Source organism: Muntiacus reevesi, chromosome 1 (assembly GCF_963930625.1).
Source record: "Muntiacus reevesi chromosome 1, mMunRee1.1, whole genome shotgun sequence".
Classification (NCBI taxonomy): Eukaryota; Metazoa; Chordata; class Mammalia; order Artiodactyla; family Cervidae; genus Muntiacus; species Muntiacus reevesi.
The window spans coordinates 235520239-235542721 of record NC_089249.1 but is presented as its reverse complement, the minus strand read 5'-3'; the positions used below and the strand labels follow the sequence as shown (position 1 = coordinate 235542721).

The window sequence follows — 22483 nt, the reverse complement described above, 5'->3', positions numbered from 1 at the left end:
CAGTTTAATGATCTAATCTAAAAAGCTAATCATGTGATTGGTGTGTAAGATTGACAGACACATGGGGAGAAATTAGAGAGTTGAAGCAGTGTATTTATTGCTTGAAGCAGATTGAAGGGCAATCGTAGCAGCGTTCCAAACAAAATAAAATTTCTATCCAGGGAATAGTGACCAGTTGCACTTTATTCTCTTTGAACAAGAGATTGCTAGAAGTCAGTCTGGATTATCAGCACTAGGAACTCAAGTTAGGAAATGATTCCAAGAAGCCTGTCAAAATTGTGCCAATTAGAAGAAGGAAGCTAGAATTTTGAACTCTTAAAAATATCAGAATTATTCTCCACCGGATTGTGTGCATACATGGCAGGGGGAATGGGGAGAGTTCTGGAGCCATCTGGATTGAGGAAGACTTAGGTAAGGGGGAGTAGATGGAAGTGGGGTGAATAAGGGGAGCAGAGCATTGCAGGAAAAAGGTATGGAGGTGATTCTGAATGCAGGATGTTCAAGGGCAGGGGTGAAACCTCTTGGAAGGTTCTGACTATATGTTTCCTTCTTCCTACTGTATTTTCTGCCCTGCTGGTTCCCTGCTACCTTTTTTTCAGGGGTCATTGGCAACTCTTATTTCCTTTGTTTTCATTGGAATATAGTTTCTTTACAATGTTACGTTCGTTTCTGCTATGCGATGAAGTGAATCAGCCATATGCATACTTACATTCCCTCTGTCATCAGACCCCTCTAGGTCATCACAGAGGAGGGAACTGAGCTTCGTGCTTTACAGCAGCTACCCACTAGTAGCTATTTACACATGGTTATGTCCTGCGGTAGAACTGTGGGTTTATAATGTGGTGTAAGTAAGTGAAAGTGTGGTGGAGTCAGGGCCAGAGTGACTCACTCAAGGCCATGTTCAGACTGGTAAACAGACAGAGTTAACTTTTATTGGCAAAGAGAGAGGGGCAGGGCTGACACAAAGAGGGAAGCGGTTTAAGAAACCAGGACACCCCTACGAGAGACAGACACGGAGACAAAAAGACAAGGTCAAGTTCCGCAGACCCCTAACAGCAGGCTAGGCCCCTGTTCCGTTTCACACACTCCGTTTTCAGTTCTGATCAACTGCAAGATTTTTCTCTCCCATGATACTCCTTTTTTGTTTTTTACTTTTTTTTTTGTTTGTTTTTTGTTTTTAAGTAAATTTGAGAAAGTTTCTGTTTCTTGGCATCTAAACAGTCCAGACTAGAATAGCGCTCCTCCTCCCAGCGCCCTCCCTGCTTTCTTCTCTCTTTCCTCGTTCCCATCTTGGGAGGCTCGCCAGCCTTTTTTCTTTACAGTCCTGTGTGCAGCTGCTTTTCTCTGATACTCTTTTCTCTTCCTTGTCCCATCTCCTCTGTTCTTGGCCCATTCCTGCACTGTCTCCTTGGAACTAGCAAACCTCCTTCTGAGTTCTTTCTTACCCCACCCACTTCTTGTAACAATCTTATTTGCCAGGATCATTACCTTTCAAATTCAGCCCCACCTCTCTGAAACGAGGGTTTAAGGTACCTCCCACCCTCCAGCCAGACTTCAGGACACTGTCATTGTCCTCTTCATATACCTAGCGTGTTCACCCATCTTCTAACCCATCATCTTCATGATGCAGAAAAATCCCATTTTCCAGAATCCACAATTCATTAGACTCCTCCCACCATCTCCCACATTCACATAGGTACTCTTTCATATCCCTGGATTTCACTTTTAAGAAAAAGAGATAAATCCTAGGGATAGAATTGGGGTAATCACGTTCAAAATAATAGAGAACATTTGACTTGACATTAGCTTATTTGAAAGAAGACCTAGGAATTTTAGTTGACACTGCGATATGGACTATTACCGAGATAAATCAATGTTAAGTTGTTGGGGTAGAGAGCTCATGTCTTGTCTAGAAGAATGAAGGTCCCTGTGTGTTCTGAACTCTGGTAGACTGTGTTCAGCATGGCAAAGCATCAGTAGGGGTGACCCAGGCATTGACCGCTGGTGTGTAGCAAAGATTAGAAGCTAAGTCTTGGTGTGATTGAATGGACAGTGGGATGGACTGAGATCTGTGCTCAAATATCTGGAGAGCTTTTGTGTAGAGGAAGAGGAAGACTGGCTCTCTGTCAACCCATGGAACTAACAAGTGGACAGTTGAGAAAGTGGATCTAATTTCAAAGCCATGCTCATTGGAAGCTGCTTACACTTTTTCAGGAGAAGTCCAGTACAGGCTGAAGAATCCTAAGAATCCTCCCTGGCTGGACATTGGAGCCAAAGATCTCTCTTCTTTTTCTTTTATATTACAAAACTAATGCAGGATTATAGCATCAAATCAAACAATCCTATACCATGGGCCCACATGTTAAGGTAACTCACATTACTAGTTTGGCGTGTATCCAGCCACACCATTTTCTGTATGTCCACACAAACATATGTTATTAACCTTAATAGATGGATATGATTTTGTTTGTTTTTACAAATTCGAGATGATACTTATATACTCTGCTCAGTAATATAAACATCCCTTCTGGTCACTCATCTTCTGTGAAGTAGCTATCAATATTCTAAAGCGTGGGTATACTATAACTTATTAAACCAGTCCCCTATTCACTGACAGTCACCTGTTTTCCAGATTTTGTTACCATGTAATTATAACTAACAATGCTGCAGTGAATGGTCTCAAGCATATATCATCATAAACCAATGTCTAGTTTTTATAAGATAGTTTCCATTAAGGCAGGTTTTGCTAAGTTGAAAGATATGTGCATTATTGTGTTTTAATAGCTACTTGTAGATCACCAAGTCACCTTCTAAAAATCCTGTTGCATTCATACTGCCACCTGCAAATGCCCATTTCCTCTTACTATCTCCAGGATAGATGTTATCAGTCATTGCAGTTTTTGCATATCCCAGTAGAGACCCTACTGAGAAGGGAGCGTAGGATAGTGGCTAAGGATAACGATGCTCTTGGTCAGAATACCCAAGTACCCATCTGAGCTCCAACAAGCACTAGTATATGACTTTAAGGTGAGACATATTACTGTTTTGTGTCTTAGTTACCCTTACTTGCAGAAAGAGGTATAATATGAATTCCTACTTCATAAAATTTTCTTGAATATTAAATGAATTAACGGTTAGAAAAAAATTTAGAACAGTCGCTGGCATAGAATAAAATTTTATAAGATTAAAAGATTAATAAGATTGATCTTCTTTCTGTAAGATTAAAGATTTAAAAATCTTAACTTGCATCTTCTTGACTACTAATAAGGTTGGACATATTTTTATATATTTCTTGGTCATTTGCTTCTAGCTTTTTCTATATTTTCTGTCCATATCCTTTACCCGTATTTTTTTACTGAGTTGTCTTTTTATCAACTGAGGGAACGTTTTCTATATATTATGAATAGTAACTCTTTCCTATCCTTTTTCCCTTCCATAAACTATTTTATCCATTTATTAAAATCAGGATGTTTTAAGTTAATATTAAAAACCTTATATGGAACTATAAAAATAATTCTAAACTCATATAATTTCATACTTCAACCATTGTTAAGAGTTCTTTGTAGGGACTCTTCCATTTACCCCTCCAACTCATTGGCACTTAGCCTTGGCCCTACATATTGATCATCTTGTTGTTGTTTAGTAGCTCAGTCACGTCCAACTCTTTGCAACCCCATGGACTGCAGCATGCCAGGGTTCCCTGTCCTTCCCCATCTCCTGGAGCTTGCTCAAACTTATGTCCATTGAGTCAGTGATGTCATCCTGCCATCTCATCCTCTGTCATCCCCTTCACCTCCTGCCTTCAATCTTTCCCAGCATCAGGGTCTTTTCCAATGGGTCAATTCTTTGCATCAGGTGGCCAAAGTATTGGAGCTTCAGCCTCAGCATCAGTCCCTCCAGTGAATATTCAGAATTGATTTCCTTTAGGATTGACTGGTTTGATCTCTTTGCAGTCCAAGGGACTTTCAAGAGTCTTCTCTAACACCACAGTTCAAAAGCATCAACTGTTTGGCACTCAGCTTTCTTTAATGGTCCAATACTCACATCCAAACACAACTACTGGAAAAAAACATAGCTTTGACTATATGGACCTTTGTTGGCAAAGTAATGTCTCTGCTTTTTAATAGCCTGTCTAGGTTTGTTATAGCTTTTCTTCTAAGGAGCAAGTGTCTTTTAATTTCATGTCTGTAGTTTCCGTCTGATTTTGGAGCCCAAGAAAATAGTCTGTCACTGTTTCCATTTTTTCTCCATCTATTTGCCTTGATGTGATGGGACCAGAATTGATGCTTTTGAACTGTGGTGTTAGAGAAGACTCTTGAGAGTCCCTTGGACTGCAAGGAGATCAAACCAATCAATCCTAAAGGAAATCAATCCTGAATATTCATGGGAGGGACTGATGCTGAGACAGAAACTCCAATACTTTGGCCACCTGACACAAAGAACTGACCCATTGGAAAAGATCCTGATACTGGGAAAGATTGAAGGCAGGAGGAGAAGGGGATGACAGAGGATGAGATGGCCGGATGGCATCACTGACTCGATGGACATGAGTTTGAGCAAGCTCTGGGAGTTGGTGATGGACAGGGAAGCCTAGCATGCTGCTCTCTATGGGGTCATAAAGAGCTGGACACAACTGAGCAACTGAACTCAACTGAACTGATGGGACCAGAGGCCATGATCATCATTTTTTGAATGTTGAATTTTAAGCCAACTTTTCCACTCTCCTCTTTCACCTTCAAGAGACTCTTTTGTTTGTCTTTGCTTTCTGCCATAAGGGTGGTATCATCTGCATGTCTGAGGTTATTGATATTTCTCCCAGCAGTCTTGATTCTAGCCTGTACTTCATCCAGCCCAGAATTTCACATGACGTACTGTACATATAAGTTAAATAAGCAGAGGGACAATATACAACCTTGACATACTCCTTTCCCAATTTTGAACCAGTCCATTGCTGCATGTCCAGTTCTAACTGTTGCTTCTTGGCCTGCATATGGGTTTCTCAGGAGGCATGTAAGGTGGTCTGGTATTCCCTTCTCTTTAATGGATTTTCCACATTTTGTTGTGATCCACACAGTCAAAGGCTTTAGAGTAGTCAAAAAAGCAAAAGTAGATGTTTTTCTGGAATTCTCTTGCTTTTTCTGTGATTCAGCAGATGCTAGCAATTTGATCTCTGGTTCCTCTGCCTTTCCTAAATCCAGCTTGAGTATCTGGAAGTTCTCGGTTCATGTACTGTTGAAGCCTAGCTTGAAGAATTTTGAGCATTACTTTGCTAGTATGTGAAATGAGTGCCAGTGTGTGGTAATTTGAACATTCTTTGGCATTGCCATTCTTTGGGATTGTAATGAAAACTGACCTTTTCCAATCCTGTGGCCACTGCTGAGTTTTCTAAATTTGCTGGCATATTGAGTGCAGCACTATCACAGCATCACCTTTTAGGATTTGAAATAGCTCAACTGGAATTCCATCACCTCCACTAGCTTTGTTTGTAGTGATGCTTCCTAAGGCCCACTTGACTTCGCACTCCAAGATGTCTGGCTTGAGGTGAGTGATCACAGGAGCTTTCAAAACAGTAGTACTTGGGTTCCACCCTCCAGGCATTCTGAGTTAACAACACTTTCCCCACCACCACCACCCAGTGGAGGGCCCCAGGCATCAGTTTTTAAAAGAAGTCTCATTTGATTCTAATGTACACTCAGGGATGGGAACCAGACAATGCAATCCTGAAAAGTCACTTTGCTACTGAATCAGAATATCACTGGTAACCACTACTGCCATCTATTGGTGGGAGGCAGAACTGACACAGTTTAGTTGCATGCGTAGAATAGCTTTGTTTATACTTATGAAAGGCTGCGTTTCAAAGCTCTTAGAGATTCATCTTTGTATACACACACACCTTTTTCGTGTAATGACTTCTCAGGTAACTTCAAGCTCTAAGATTCTTAAGGTTTGTATCAAATTTATACTTACCTTCTTCGATCTGTGTAAGCCACAGTAATAAATGACAGAAATATAGTGTGACCCTCCTGAGATCTTGTTGATACTTGACTATCAAAGATTCAGTGATACTTATCCCCGTTGTTAATAGGAGAAAGTATATGGGCAGAGTTCAGAAATCCTTCCATCAACAGAAATTAAAAAACCAAACAAAAACAATTATTGTGATTAATCCTAACCAAACTAACCAAAAATTAAACCACTGCCTCTTCCCATCCCATCCCCTTTCCCATCTATAAATGTTAAATGAAATTTTCCTCTACTGTGATATTTTCAGATGTCTCCTTTTTTCCTGTGGAATTGGACAATGTGAAACATCAAGGGAAATAACAGGAAAGGCAATGTACAGGGAAGCACACTTTGAGAAATAGCAATGTTGGCAGAAAATGGAAGTGTCTGGGAGAAAAAAAATAAGATAAAACTGGCAGAATTACAGGCTGCTGCATGGGTTGGTAATTAGATACTGAGTTTATCTTCTGAGCAAAAGATATTTTCCCTCTCTTTTTTTGTAGAGAGGCCAAAAGAAGTCAAAGACACTGAGAGCATGAAATTGTTAGTCTGCTATAAAAATCATCTTTGATGCATTGAGTTTAAAAAATATGTATTAATTTCCCAGGCATGTTTTATGGGTTGTGTGTTATTCTTGTAGCTGGCAATAAGGGATAAGCCTTTGAGAGACAGATAGAGATCCTTCATATATATGTGTATGTATATATATATGTATATATATACGCATATATATATAAAGACTTTTTAAACGAGAACATATTTGTGAACTGAAACTTTTTTCTGCTCATTGTGGAAGTTTATATTGAGTTTCTTGTATCCACCCTTGATTTAGACTCTTTCCAGAAATATTTTTTTAAGAACTGGATTTCTCAGTCCCAGAACTGTTAACATTTTGGTCCAGGTAATTCTTTGCTGCTAGAGGCTGTCCTGTACATTGAAGGCCTTTTAGCATCATCCTTGGCCTCTACCCAATAGCTTACGCCCCATTCTGACAATCAAAAATATCTCCAGACCATGTCAGATGGTAATTTAGCCTCCAGTGAAGAACCATTTATATAGAGAATGCTTATGGCTCTGTTTTGGGGGAGTGAGCTGTCACTTCTTCAAAAAACAATTCACCTAATTCCCTAATCTAAATTAGAACCCCTATTTCTTTTAATGAAAAAATATTTTTGCCTCTCTTGAAGCAATACACATCTTTCTGTAGCATCCTAGGCAGTTTGTAATAATGTGTCTACCTTGAGACACTAATGTTTTTCTTCCCTGTTAGACTTTAAGTGCCACAACTAATCTGCTTTGTTCACCCTATTCACGTACCATGCCAAGCAGTGATTGGCACTTAATAAATATTTGTCAAATGAAAGAATATAATTCTAAGATATTTAAGACCCTGAAGCACAAAGCCTGGTTTGTTCCAAAGGGGTTTTTCCTCTCAGTCTTATTTAAATCCATATGACAAAGCCAGTAAAAGAAGAACTCAGGGACATATTGAGGCTGTTGAAGGGTGTGATCCGGGAAATCTAAAAATTATATTATTTGGATAGGATTCCCTGAGGGTTTGGCGGGGTGGTGTTGAGTGGCAGTTTCATTCTGGAAACAACAGCTCTGATATGTCGTTATAAATCAGAGCCAACCTCTCACTCCTGCTTTCTGAACTCCATCCACCATTGATCCATGGAGGAAACAAGTTTTTCTATTTTTTTTTTTTTTTAACCAGGGTGAGGCTTAATGCTCCATTAATTCTCTGAGAGAAAATGTCCCAGGACCCAGAGAGATGTTCCTAGGGAGGGTGGACCTTGCTACCGACTGCCCAAGAGGCCTTTAAATGCTCCTTTTCATGTTCTTTAAAAAATGGAATTAAGATGCATATTTTTTAAGATGAAAAATGACTGGCATTCTTCCCACTGAAAATGGGAAGTAATTTAATTTGTGAGTGGTTTATTTTATTTGACAGTCTTTGTACGTACTCGATTTGGTTTGTTACACCAAATTACCCTTTGATAATGGGTACACAGAATGCCAGACTCTGCCCCCCAGGTTGGTTTGATAATTGGATGAACAACCATATTGTTCAAGGTTTTCATGACAATGTGGACAGAAGCTATTAGGAAAACTCCTAACCAGAAAAGCCTTCCGCTTTTTTTTTTTCCACCAACAAAGTTAATTGCTACCCAGTGACCAGTTATCCCACTAGCCACTTCTCCTGAGCAACGCTGAGTTCTGTAATCATGACTGAATTCCCTGGGTGGATAAAAGGGATGTCTAAACTCTGAAGCCAATAGAAAAAGTCAGAAAATCTTCCCTAGGCAATCTCTCAGGATGCACCTTTTTTTTCTACAACTGGAAGTTCATGGGAAGGATTCTAGTAATAACTATCATAGGGGCTGTAGCCAGACCGCCAACAAGGGTAACACCACCTCCTATTATTTGTATGACCTTGAGCAAGTTTCACCACTTCCTTTGCTTCAAGATCCGTACCTGTAAGGTGGGAAGAATATTAGTACTTACCTCTTAAGATCACAGTAAGGATTCAATAACATGGTATGCATAAAGTGCTTAGTGCAGTTTGGCAAAAAATAAGCTCTCCAGGAATGTCTCTTTGGTAGATGGTATGTATCAGGCCCTGGGCTAAGTTTTCTCAGCGAAGCTATAGAGGAATGCTATCTGTAACATTATGGACAAGAGCCTTGACATGGAGAAAGGTGAAGTAAGAAGCCCAGGGCCACGTGACTGGTAAATAGCCCAACCAGGATTCAAGGCCAGGTCTACATGACTCTGAAAACTCTCTAACACCATATAACTTCAAATTTTGTGCTTGTGTACCACCTAGAAGAATTTTGAATAACCACATACCTTCCTGAGCATCTTTCAGATCACCTTTTTAATGTGTGAAATTTAAACACCATTGTAACTGGATACCCATCAATATCCATTAAAAGAATAAGGAATAAAGTTATTTAAAAGTCATAACTTTACCTTATTCCTTTTTCTTCTTTAATTTTGTGTTTTCACTGCAACTTCCTCCAAATAAATGTTAAAAAACTCTTTTTGATCATTTCTGCAACAAAAATAGATTTTCCCCTCCCCATGTATGTATAACTATAAGGCTTTAAAATTCTCTTCTGGATTTAACTATCTCTAAAATTATTAATGGGACACAATTGACCACAACAACATAAAACACAATTCTGATTATATTAGAATTTCATATTACAATTTTTTAGATTTTAATTTTATTAGAATTTTTTTTTAGAAATCTTGTAAGAAATTCATTTTATAATGAGCTGGGTGATGGGGTCATTTGTGGGGCATCAATTAAAGATGTCATCTGTCCCTCCCTGAAGTGTTTTATACCATGGATAACACATCCCAGTAAGATTCAGGATGGGGAAGGTTTATCTTTCTTTTCCAAAGATGAGAATGAGAACCTCGACTGTGGGTATATCTTGACATGATTTGATTTTAGGAATTCCTTCCTAAAATTGTTTGTTGTTTTTGTTGTATAACAAAAACAACAAACGAGTATATTGCTTGTTGTTGTTCAGTTGCCAAGTTGTATCTGACTCTTTGTGACCCCATGGACTGCAGCCCACCAGGTTCCTCTGTCCATGGGGATTTCCAGGCAAGAATACTGGAGTGGGTTGCCATTTCCCTCTCCAGGGGATCATCCTGGCCCAGGGATTGAACCCAAGTCTCCTGCATTGGTAGGTGGATTCTTCACACAAAGTCATGGTTTCCTTTGAAATTATTTTGTAAAGTTCTTAGGAAGTCATCACATTCTCCTGTTTGAAGACAGCTCCCCTGCACTGCTTAACTGGGTAGCTTTGAAATAGGGATATTTATAGTAGGACCCAATGGCTCTCCCATCTTCAAGATGACTCACTCCCTCTTCCTTGACAATGAAGTCTGAGTGCTCTCTAACTGCTGGCTTTATCCCAAACCTACAGTAATTGTCTTTGGAGAATCACAGAAGATATTTCTTGAAGGAAGTCCAGGAAAGGCGTGATGACAAGCCTGAAGTGAGGCTGAGATCTGGAACTTTCTACCTTTTCCTCCAGCTTTACCGTTTAGTGCTTCTAGATGGAATGGTGTAGTCAGCCCAGACCCCACGAGGCCTTGAACCTGTGGTCCCCCAGGGTCAGGGTTCCCTGCACCAAGAAAAGGTGGGCAGCTCCCACCTCTTTCTTGTCTAGATCAAACAAACATGGTTTTAGCTTCCCAAAAGAGCTGGTTATGAACAAGACAGGGTAGGTAGGGGGTTGTGTATTCTCTGCCCCCACTAAGCTTCATAAGAACACTCTGTGTGATGACTGTCCAGCATATAGTAAATGCTTAATAAATGTTTATGGAAGGTTTTATGTGGGGCCAGCATGTGGTCATGACAATGCTACATGAACTTCCTAATTGATGACACAGAACCCCCCAACCCCCTGGCCTAAATATATCCTATCATTCTCAGTATGGAGTAATCTCAGTTATTGGGGAGGGTGGTGGGAAGCATCTGTTGAATATTGACAAGGAAATACAAGTAAACATGGATGTAAGTTGGTAGCAATTTTTTCAAAAGGCCCAGTCTTGTCAGTTATGTTGATTGTACTTAGCATCCAAGGGTATTCACATTTGTCTGCTGAATTCAGTCAGATTCGACCCAAAGTTACCAAACAGCTGGAATCTGTGCACATCTTTGTACCAGTGGACTCCTCTCTCTCCCTTCTCCATGGCTCCAACTTTTTTCTGTTCTTGAGCTCTTGTCCAGCCATCTCTTCTCTCTCAGACCGTTGCCTTGAATCTGTCAACTTATGGAGGCTCTGGAGGTCACCATGGTGAGCACAGCTGTGGTTTTTTCCCTGTGAAGAGCCCTCACCTCCAGCCCCTCCCCTGCTGTGCATTTTCACAGATGTCATGTAAAGTGGGGGGCCTTGGGGGCTTCCAGGATTCTGTTCCCCTTTCGCCATGTGTCTCCGAAGGGGCCTTTGTGACCTGCTGACACCTGCTTAGGTACCACAGAAGACTATGATGCATCACCACCACGAGCACCGAATAAATCAAATGACAGTGACATTCGTTTTGTTAGTAAATGGATTCTGAGAGGTGAAAGGTGGGCTTGTGTTTCGGCAGGAGAGATAATGAGAAAGATGTGAAGGGAGGAAGACTGAAAGACAGGGAGAGAGAAACAGAGGTGGGGAGAGAGAAGGGAGAGAGAAGGAGGAAGGCAGTATTGGGCAGCTAGTGACCTTCCTATCCCCACAATCACACCTGTGACCCAGCCCTGACTTCTGATCTTCCATCTCCTACCACTGTCCTTCCCTGCTCACTCCTCTCCAGTCACAAAGGCCCCTCTCTGGTTTTTCTATCCTCTGAGTGCATTCCAACCTCAGGGCCTTTGCACTTGCTGTTTCCTCTGCTTGGAGTGCTCTTCTCCAGAGTACCACGTGGCTGCTGACCTCCCTACATTCAGCTCTCAGCTCAAATATCCCACCCCCAAGGGAAGCCTTCCATCCCCACTCGGCTCTCATCAGTTCTCCGTCCCCTCACCAAGCTCAGGTTTTTCTTCATGTCTGATGTGGAGGAAGACATTATTTTGCATTTTGAGTGAATGACAGAGTCACTACCCCACCCCCAGCCGAGATGCCCAGAAACCCATGGAATCACACTCTTCACCTTGTACTTTGCTCCCTCCCATCTGAGCTCCGCACATGCGGCTCCCTCCAACCGCTCCCTCTCCTCCCCGGCCCCCACTTTCACCTGGTGGATTCCCACAAACCCGTCACCTCCCGCTCGCTCAATAGTCCTCTCCTTTCTGAGGTCTCTCTTGAGCTCCCCAAGCAGATACAGCCCATTTAGCTCACACTGCCCTGGGCAGTGCCTGCTGACTTCCATTACAGCCCAGACCCCCTACACCGAAACATCCACGAACTCGCTTGTCTCTCCCACACACCCGAGCGTGCCCCCTCCAGGCCCAAAGGACAGAGCAGCCAAGGACTTAGACTCCAGAGTCAAGGAGTGCCAGGCCTGAGTCTGAGCTGTGTGACTTTATACAAATTACTTAACCTCTCTGGTCATTTCCTCACCTGTGCAGCAGAGATCATATTCACCGAGCTAAACCATAGGCTACCAGTGAGGATTCACTGATGAACTGCTTAAGACTTGCTTAACTTTATAAGCAGTAAGCTGGGTCAGAGGATGGTGAGTGGAGGGTGTGCCATGTGAGGTGGGGTGGGGGCACAGAAGACCTCTCTCAAGGGGTGATCATTGAACAGAGCCCTGAATGATGTGGGGAAAGGAGCCCCAGGGCACTCTGGGGTTCTCCACAGCCCGCTAATATCCCAGCTGAGATAGATGTCTATAAGCCTCGTGGCAGGTTAGACTCTGAGGCTGCTCTCTTGGCCTGTGAAACTTTATTTGGTGGATACTTTTAACACAGTACCGGTTGTCTTGACAAACAGGCTGGGTTGCTTATGCTTTGCGGTCATGCTCAGAGCAATGAGCTGAAACTGAATCAGGGTCGGGGAGGAGTACGGGATGCCTAGGGAGGGGCAAGGATTCCAGCAGCAGAGTTCAGGGCCACCTGCAGCCTCCAAGGGCCAAGGCTGGCCCCATTCTCCTTTGCAAGCCTAGTGAAACACCAGCCTTGTCTCGGGGAGTGGGGGGCGGGGGGTCATCTCGCCCCACGGCCACTGCCAAGATAGTGCAGAAAAGAGGGTATGAACCACCAGTTGAAGGTCCTGGCTTGATCCTGGAGTTTGTCTGGTCCTGTGGAGGACAGCTCAGGCACCTGGTCTGGGGACAGAGGAGGCAATAGGATGAGTGGCAGAAAGCCAGCTTGTGCTGGCAACTCCTCCCGGGTGACCACGGCCATGGCACGTCACCTCTGGGGTTCCTGACTTCTTCATCTGCAGAATTCGGAACTGTCTGTGGTAGCTGGTCTCAAACTTTCCTTATCCATAGTTTCTTAAGCAAGATGTGAGAATCCAAGCATATTACCAAGAAAGATGAAGGTCGTAAGGCCCAGACACCATGGCCTCCCACTGTGCCCCCTCCCCAACACACACATATACTTGTGACATCCTTGAAGGAGACTCCAGGGGTCCTTCCAAGCAGGTTTCATGAGTCAATGTCACATCCATATGGCACAGAGTCCTTCCCAAGTGTTAGGCTGAACCACATGAAATTACTGAGATGTGACAATTTTTGACTTGCAGAAGTGGCATTTTCGTATTTCATCCTAGGCGTCTCTTTTGCAGCAGTGGTTCTGTGAGCTCACTCAGGAACCACATTGTCCCAGTTCAGCCCCACTCCTTCCTCTCTGTGTGATGTCAGACGGGTTATTTCACCTCCCCGGTAAAATGGCAAACAAGGAATCTTCCTCGTGAGGTCAGCTACCGAGAGGGCTGAAGGGCAGAGGTGCTCTAACTCAGTGACTGCTACTACAGGAAGCCCTCCCTGATCTTACAGGGAAGACCCAAATGATTGCCTATGGGCTGAACTCGGGGACCTGTATCCCACTCTTCTCCCTGCCTGGCCCCAGAAAGAGCATGTGTCCCGAGCAGACAGAAAACACAGTCCCAGCAAGGTTTCCTAACTGGTCATCCTGTGCAGTTGGTAAGCTTGAACCACCTTCCCTCCTTCTTCCTCCTTTTGACAGGGTGTCCCTGGGCAGTGGGCAGCCTTGACCTGGGCATAGGGAGGGTGTGGGAATATCACAAGTGATGTTTGTCGCCTGGCTTATCTGGGCAGAGCATTAGCGCTCCCTCCCCAGATACCTTCCCAGAGCTTCCCCATTAAGTGCTACATCATGGAGTGTGTCAGCCTGAATTAGCAGGCAGGCCTGTCACATGAAGCTGAAGCTCTGAGCTGGCAGCTCCCACTTGGTAATGCCTCTTGATCCCAGCTGTCGTGTTCCCTCCCCCCATCGCCACAGCCACAGGAAGCCTGTGCAGACAGTGAGGGGTAATGAAGGAGGCCCAGGGAAGAGTTTAGGCAAAGCCCCAGGAAGTCCTCACAGATTCCATTGCTTCTCTAGCCATGGGGAACCTGCTTTCAGGGCCACTACCTTGGGGAGGCGGGTGGGAGTAGGGGAGTGCAGAGCTCAAAAGCTCCAGGTAGGGAATTCCTTTGTGACAAACCTCAAAGCAGGGCATGAATCTCTGAAGACACCCTATTCAAATGCCATGAACACCTCCAACTCCAAATTGAGATTTCTAGAGACAGCTTCACCACAAAATTCTACGACTACCACTACCATTATTACTACCCATAATTCTGTCAATTCCATAAATTCTATGGGCCCTGTACTCATGTCCCTTACAGAGCATTTATCACTTCCTACTATGTTATAGTATCTGAGTGTGGTGTGATACAGTGGGAAAAGCCCTAGCTTTGCAGTCAGATAGACTCTGCAATCAAATTCTGACTATGCCTCCTACAACCGGGCAACTCTGGGCCAGTAACTTAGCTTCTCTGAGCCTGAGTTTTCTCTTTATCATAGTACTTCATGCTACTGGTATCTATTTCACAGAGTTGTCAAAGAATTTCCTGAGGTGGTGTATGAAGGATGATTGACACAGCATCAGTGCCCAATAAATATTTGTGGGATAGTTTCTAAGGCACTTTTCTTACCCATTACAGAGCCTTAACTCAGACATACCTTTAATTGGTGTTCAATAGTATCAATATATCACCTTCCTTTTTGAAGTTCTACTTCATTCATCCTCTATAATTTGTTCTCCCCACTACAGCAGGAATGATCTCACAGAAACTTTGATCCTTATCATATCAAAATCATTGAAAAATCTTTTGATCTCTTCCCATATCTCTTGGGCTGGTGGGCTACAGTCCATGGGGTCACAGAGTCACACACGACTGACTGACACTTTCACTTTTCACTTTCATTTCTCTTAGGGTGGTGGCAAAAATCTCTTTTGGGGCCTGCCTCTTACCTACCCTATCACTTCATCTCCCACCATGGTTCTCATCATCCTCTGTCTCAACTACACTGACCCATTGATCTTTCATTCTTGCATCACCCTCACCATAGGACATTTGCACATGCTCTTTCCGCTGACTGGAGCATTCTTCCTTCCCCTTCTGGACTAGTAGATCCTTTCTCATCCTTTAAGTCATCCAATTCATGCTTCCTCAGCAAAACCTCTCCAGACCTCTCTGACCAGGTTAAATCCTTCTTTGTGCTATTTCCTCTCCTTTTGGGTGCTTGCTACATTTTATTATGAGATAATTTCGTACCTGCCCCCACCATCTGGACCAGCCAGATGAAGGCAAGTGTCTGGTTTGGCTCCCCAGTTGAATGTCCCCACCCCACCCCACCCCCACCAGGACCTTGTACAGAGCTCAAGAAAATGTTGTTGAAAGGGTGAATAGGAGGTTGAACTCAAGGGCAAATCATTTCAACAGATCCCAACCACCCTTTATGATAAGTAGGGCACAGTGGATATTTCAGATAGCCCAGAAGGGGCAAGATAATTGCCCAAGGTCACACAGCCTGTCAGTGAAGGGTGAATATGTGGTCAGAACCAGCTCTCTTAGTTTTTGCCTTCCCTGGACCTCTGCTATAGAACCACCATCCACAACAAGGTAGAGGGCTTGTGAAGACTTTCCCTTCCATCCCACTCCTGACTTTTAGAGGATCCCTGGTTCTTCTACATCCACATCTCCAGCTTCTCTGATTTCCAGGATATCCAGTGCCACATTTGTATAGGATTCTGTGTTTCTTCTGAACTCTTCATTCCACTTTTTTTTAAAGACTTTTGTGATGTGGACCATTTTTAAAGTCTTTTTTTAATTTGTTACAATATTGCCTCTGTTTTATGTTTGGGGTTTTTTTGGTCACAACGCATGTGAAATATTAGCCCCCCCAACCAGGGATGGAACCTGTACCCCCTGCATTAGAAGGCAAAGTCTTAATCACTGAACCACCAGGAAAAACCCTTGTGTGCAAAACTATTTAACTGTCTGATTCTTTGACCCATAAGAAGATAACAATTGTTCACATATTCTCACTTGTTCATTCTACAAATACTAAGTATTCTTTATGTATCAGTAAGGTGACCATATAATTTATTGTCCAAATTGGGACAGTTTTGACATGACAGTGTACACTGCCTTGTTGATATCCAGGTTAAACCAAGATCTTCCCAGATAAAACAATGGGTTCCCTATATTGTAATGACTGATTTTGGGCTACTAGAATCGGGTGATTATATGCTTTCCCAAAATTCTTTTAAAAAGATGGAAGATAGACCCAGGATGGGGCCTAGGCTCCCAAAGCCATGAAGACTAAATTTTAATCTCAATTGAACTAGACATTTCTAAAAATTTCTACAACTTCCTTCTAAAAATAGATTTCATGTTTTAAAAAACAAACAATCTGGAACAACATCTCTGGCAGCTAATCACCCCACAGTAGATTCAAAGTTCCCCTGAGAGGAGGCCACTTGAAAAAAATCTTAGAGTCTACAAAGGATGAAATTGCCCATGAGGGCTAAGGGATGGTGACATTTTTTAAAAAGAGGGAAGCTAAAAGGCACCAAAGGGAATAGGAACCACATGTAATTCATCAGTCTCTTTCTCTAGCTTAGATCTCCTTTGATATGATGTGGTCGTGATTTTGTGTGTAATAATGAAGGACATAAACACACACCCTCTTTCCTAATGAAGAGCTTTGGTTCTGAAGCAATTTGTTTCTCTTGCATCCCAGGTGCCTGTCCTGAGACCCATGGACCTGATGGTGGAGGCCACCCCGCGAAGAGTATTTGCCAACGCGCACACATATCATATCAACTCTATATCAGTCAACAGCGACTATGAAACCTACATGTCAGCTGATGACCTGAGAATTAACCTATGGAACTTTGAAATAACCAATCAAAGTTTTAGTATCCTTTCTTTGGGGCCAATAAGCAGTTGGCTTGAATCAAGACTATTCAGGTATGAGCAAGCTTGGGAGGAAATGGAAGAGAAAGGGGCAATCACTATCGAAGACTTAGCACTTGTGGAGATCTGTTCCCTTTTAAATTATATTGGCATCCGTGATACACTTTTGTCCAAAGTTAGGGAGGTATTGAATTGCAAGTAGTGAACCAGGACTACCTTTGGGTTAGAGCACTGAATCACTTCCTTTATGCAGAAGCATTTGTGTGTCATGAATTAGAACTTTATCAGCTATAAGACCAGACCCTAGAGTTTAGGGTAAGGTTCCTTCCTCTTGTTGATGGATTCACAAATGGCCTGTATCTACATTATGGACCACAGTTACATAGGAAATGGTTTTCATTGTATCATAATAATGAAAGTAATAGTGGATTTGTTGAATTCCAGGCACTGCACTGGGAACTTAACATATAGAATCTCATTTTGAAAAGTGCACATATCATAATTGTCCAGCTTGATGAATTTTCACAGGCAGAGGACTCCTGTATAAGTAACATCTAAATCAGAAAATCAAACTTTATTATCAATGCTCGTGTCCCCATCATACTTCTTCAGTCTCTTCCTGCCAAGAGTATATTGGATATAACAACCCCATGTTGAAATTATTATTATCTTCTGTTAACTCACATTTAGAGAAATCAAGACAACTGCTAAGTGAGTATATGACCCAGCATTCTCGTCCTACTGTGTTGACCCTATATTTCATGTTAAAATCAGTCATTTATTCAGCACCTATCATGTGGTTCATCCCACCACAGACCTGACTCTTCTCTTGAATTCCCAATCTTAATGATTTCACCACCCAGGCAGCTGAGTAACTAGCATAAGAGTCCATATTGATCCTTTCTCCCAGTTACCAGCCTCTCTACCCCCCAACCCAATTTGTCCGTGAGCCCTGCCTTTGCTTCCTCTAAAATGTATCTCAAATCAACTCATCTCTCTCCATCTCCACTCCTGCCAACCCACACTAGTATCGACCATGGTGCGTTCACCTTTGTGACTGCAATATTCTACTCTTTGGTTTCTATTCTTTCTCTCTGTCCTACACAATACATGTCCCACATAATAGAGTGGGCCTTTCAACGTGTAATTCATATATCATTCCTCCCAGGACTAAAACACACTGGCAGTTTCTGTTTGAACTTAGAATAAGGTCCAAGTTCTTAATCTTGAACTGTAAGATTTCACATGATCGTGTCCCTGCCTCCCTCTTTGCTGCCTTGTCATACCATTCTCCCCGAGGTCACTCTTCTTCAGCCACCTAACCTCTTTTCTGTTCCTCGGTAATGCTTGTTCTTCCTTCCATTCTCTGCATTTGTTGTTCCCTCTTCTTGGAATACTTTGCCCCCAGAGTCCAAAGGGCTGACTTTTTACATGTCATCATATAGATTTCAATCTCCTGTCACCTCTTCAGAGGCACTTCCTCCCACTAACTCCCAAGGAACCCCCAATAACCTTCTATCCCCATTAACTTCATAATATGTGTCACTCTTTGTAACTGTTTTTTTTAATTTGTGTACTTCGGGCTTCCCCATCTTTGAATGTGTATTTTATGAGAGAAGGAACTTTGTATGATCCATTCCTGTATCCCAGTACTTAGGATATTCTGACATACAGAAAGTACCATTTTGATTGGACATGTCAAGTTTGAAATACTAGTAGGTCACTAAAGTGGAGATAATCCATTAGATAATTGATAATGAAATAGAATCTGGTGATTTCACCATAAGAGTATATTAGTTATAGTAAAGCTCTGAATGTTCTGATATGAAATACAGTCCATAATGGCTCAAACATACACAAGATTATTTCTCCTGTAAAGTCCGATATTGCTGATCTCCATCAGCAGGCAGCCTCCTCTAACCAGTGATTCAGAGATTCAGGTTCTTTCCATCTTGTGGTTCCCCAGTGTTACGATGCCTTATCGGCATCTGTACAGCAAAAGAGGAAGATGGTGTAGGACCACACAAGGGAAAGCCAGTGAGCCAGGTTCTAAATTAGCATGCATGCCATTAGCTAACTCAACCACATGACCACCTCTAACTGGGAGGCAGGCTGGGAAATGTAGTACAGCTGTTGCACATGAATAAAAAGACCCGGTTTAGATGCACAGTCCCCTGATCTCCGCCACAGAAGAGTCTCCCAAGGCTTTTCAGGGAAGGCAGCTATAAGCCAGTGGTGGGGATTATGGAGACTGAGAACTGACCATGAAGACCATGACTGACATCTTTTGTTGATCACAGAGCAGATGGGACATATTGTGTGAGCCTTGGAGAATCTGCCCCCAGATTTTGCCTGGAAGTGCAGCTGCTAACAGAACGAGTGTGGGTGGTGGTTCCCTGTCTGCCTTGACATCTATTCCAAGAGCCAGAAATCTGTTCAGGCTCAGCTGCTGTCACTCTGAGCTTCTGCTGTCCCCAGTCTAGGTGACATGTTTTCCGAATTTTGCCTCTAGGGCTTCAAGAGGGAGCGAAGTTTCTTTAGGCACTTTAGGAGACAGATGCCTTGGGGAGAACGCAAAGGGGAAGTATTAATAGCACAGTTGAGGTTATATTCTGCAGATGTGTGACAGCCTGCCAGATGCTGGCATACAAATGAGCCCATGCCATTCACCCTTAAAGCAGCCATATGTAAAATAATCATTGTCATCATGAGAATGATAATAACTGATATCTATATAGTTATTTTCAACCAAACCGCCCTGAGCACTGAGCAGACTCTACAAACTGGGACCCTTTAGCTTGCTGTCTCTGAAGTGCAGCCGCCTCTGGGGTAGGAAGCAGTCATCTTTCAAAGCCTTGGAAAAGCACCAACCACCAGACAGGTCCTCTTAAATCAGATGTTGTTTAGTGCCATTTCTATGGTGCTTCTTATCCACTGAAAGAGGAAGAAGAAACATGGTTCTGGATAGAAAAGTGTGGAATTCCCAAAGTATGGTATGAGTAACCCTGACATGGGAGGCAAACTGCTTCTAAATACTATGTGGATTTTTTTTTCATAATTACATATTTATGACAATGAATATTATAAAATACAACTATCGTACCATATGATATCACAGATACTGAAAAATCCATTTAAATTATGTAGTGTGTATATGTAAAGAAAAGTACTAGCAGCCATTAAGGCAAGTAGTGTTGCAATATGGTTTTTTTAAGTCATGGCTTAAAAAAAAAAGAAAAAAAATAATAATAAAGTCATGACTTCCAGTGACTAGCATTTGGTGTGACATTGGCATTGTGCTTGAGAACACAGTCTTTGGAGTCCAACAAGCCTGAAGTTCTCACCCAGCTCTACTACTTGCTGGCTGTGTAAGCTTTAACATGGCTTTTAACTTAGCCAAGTCTCTACATCACGATCTGTAGAGAAGAGCTCTGTCAAAGAAGATTGTTTGAATTTTGTAAAAGGTGTTTATAAACATGCACATATACATATGTGTATATATGTGTACATATACGCTTAGGGCAGTACCTTGCTAAGTAAATGATCAGTTAGCAGGGACCACCACAATCATAATTATCTTATTAATTATTTAGTTATATTTATTTTTTACTGCATGGGTCTTTGTTGCTGCATTCGGGCTTTCTCTAGTTGTGGCGAGTGGAGATTCTTCAGTTGTGCCACATGGGCTTTTCATTGCGGTGGCTTCTCCTGTTGCAGAGCATGGTCTGCAGTAGTTGTGGCTCATGGACTTTTGAGCACTGACTCGGTAGTTATGGAGCACGAACTTAGTTGCCCTATGGCATGTGGAATCTTCCCAGACCAAGGATTGAACCCACATCCTCTGTTTTGGCAGGTGGAGTTCTTAATCACAGGACCACCAAGGAAGTCTAGAGTCATAATTATTGCTGAAGATAAAAGGAAACTAGAAACGTTGAGTGTTAGAAGGGTAGATTCTATTCTGTTGAATTTATTATCTGAGTCTTCTCAGTTCTAGACACCCCCTTCAGTTCTGTTGTTTGGTGTTGTTTGCAAGATGTTGCTCATTATACCCTAGTTACCAGATACCTGCAAGGTCTCTGAGGTCCAGGCCTTGTGTTTAGCACCATTTCAGAGGGAGACATTCCTAGTCTTATGGCACCTGGTCTTGTATCCTCTTCCTTTCATCCATAGTCAGCCTGTCCCTGTTTTGTGTAACAGGTTCTAGCATAACATGGTCAGACTTTGGCCTTAATGGGTTAACTACATCAGGACAATAACAACTCATTTCTAGATTAGTGGTTTTCTAGGGCAAAAGGCAGCCCTGACTTTTCAATAAAGTAAGGATGTTTCTTAATTATGAAAAGTATTATATACCTAGGATCCTTTGAACTCTGTTCTCAGTTCTAAGAAGGAGTTGACTCTGAGCTCCTACCTAGTCCATTTTAGAACCTATTAAATAAATCCATATCAAGTAAAAGTAATGATACAGCCCTCCACAACTATATACTGAGACCTAGTTTGTGCTAGGCACTGCATTAAGCCACAGGGATACAAGAATAAAAAGGAACAAATTTTCTGCCTTTAGAATGACATTAATCAAATAATCACACTAATGAATATATAATTACAAACTGAAGTAAATCCTGCAAAGAAAGGAAATATGGTTTGGTGAATGCATTTTTAAAAACCTGATGTAGACTAGGGAATAAAACAAGGCTTTGCTGAGGAACTGATTGTTGAGTTGAGAATTGTAAGAAGATGAACATGAGCTAACTTGGTAAAGATCAATCTATCATGTACAAAGGTCCTGTGGTAGGAGGGAGCATGATGTGTTGGTGAACTCAAGGAGGTCCAGAGAGTGAAGTAAATTTGTAAGCAAGGCTGGAAATGTGAGTAAAGAACATACCTTGTGTAAACCCCAGTCTCTAAGCATGAGACAGAGGATTTCTCTGGGAGAAACCAACTGGATTCCAGGGTGCTTCATCTCTGAATTGGTCTTTATCACCCCTCTGCATCAGCCTCACTTGTCAGCTGAGCAGAGGTCCTTTTGGATTTTGATTCCCTGATCATAACCACAACTTTTGGCTTCTAGTTTCTATCACTCCCTAGCACCATGGACAGCAGCCTTCCTTTTAACCCAGTAAAATTTCTCTGGGTAGGCTTTGAGGAAAGCTATAGGGCTCCCCAAATTCCTCTCCCTTGCTGCTGTTGCGGCTTTATCCCATGGCTTAATGCAGTGCCTAGCACCAACTAGATGCTCAGTATACAGTTGCGAAGGACTGTATCTTTACTTTTACTTGATATGGATTTAATTTAACAAGTTGCATAATGGACTAGGTAGGAGCCCGGGGTCAACTCCTTCTTAGTCCTGTCCACAACTGCACATATCAATTTTAGTCTGACATTTAGTGTAAAAGCAGAGCATCCCGTCCGATAACGCATCCAGCACGTTGGCATGTGTGTACCACAGCAACCCCTTCCTTGCCATATTAAATGCCACCTTGGTGGATTTTCCCAGGCCTGGTGCCTTGCTTGTGTGGTTGCTGACCCTCTGCATCTGACAGCAGATCTAGGGCTTCGGGGTCTGGGTATTTCTCTGCCCTTTGAACCT

The 22483-nt window shown here is 42.5% G+C and overlaps 1 protein-coding gene across 3 annotated transcripts in view; it reads left to right on the top strand.

Annotated features, from left to right (window-relative positions):
- PPP2R2B (protein phosphatase 2 regulatory subunit Bbeta) overlaps positions 1 to 22483 on the top strand; it is a 477255-nt gene that overhangs the window by 383174 nt on the left and 71598 nt on the right. For all 3 annotated transcript variants that reach the window (XM_065935657.1, XM_065935674.1, XM_065935665.1), the window contains one exon: positions 16718 to 16895. In XM_065935657.1, the coding sequence (XP_065791729.1) occupies positions 16718 to 16895 (178 nt within the window). The remainder of the gene's footprint in view (positions 1 to 16717; positions 16896 to 22483) is intronic.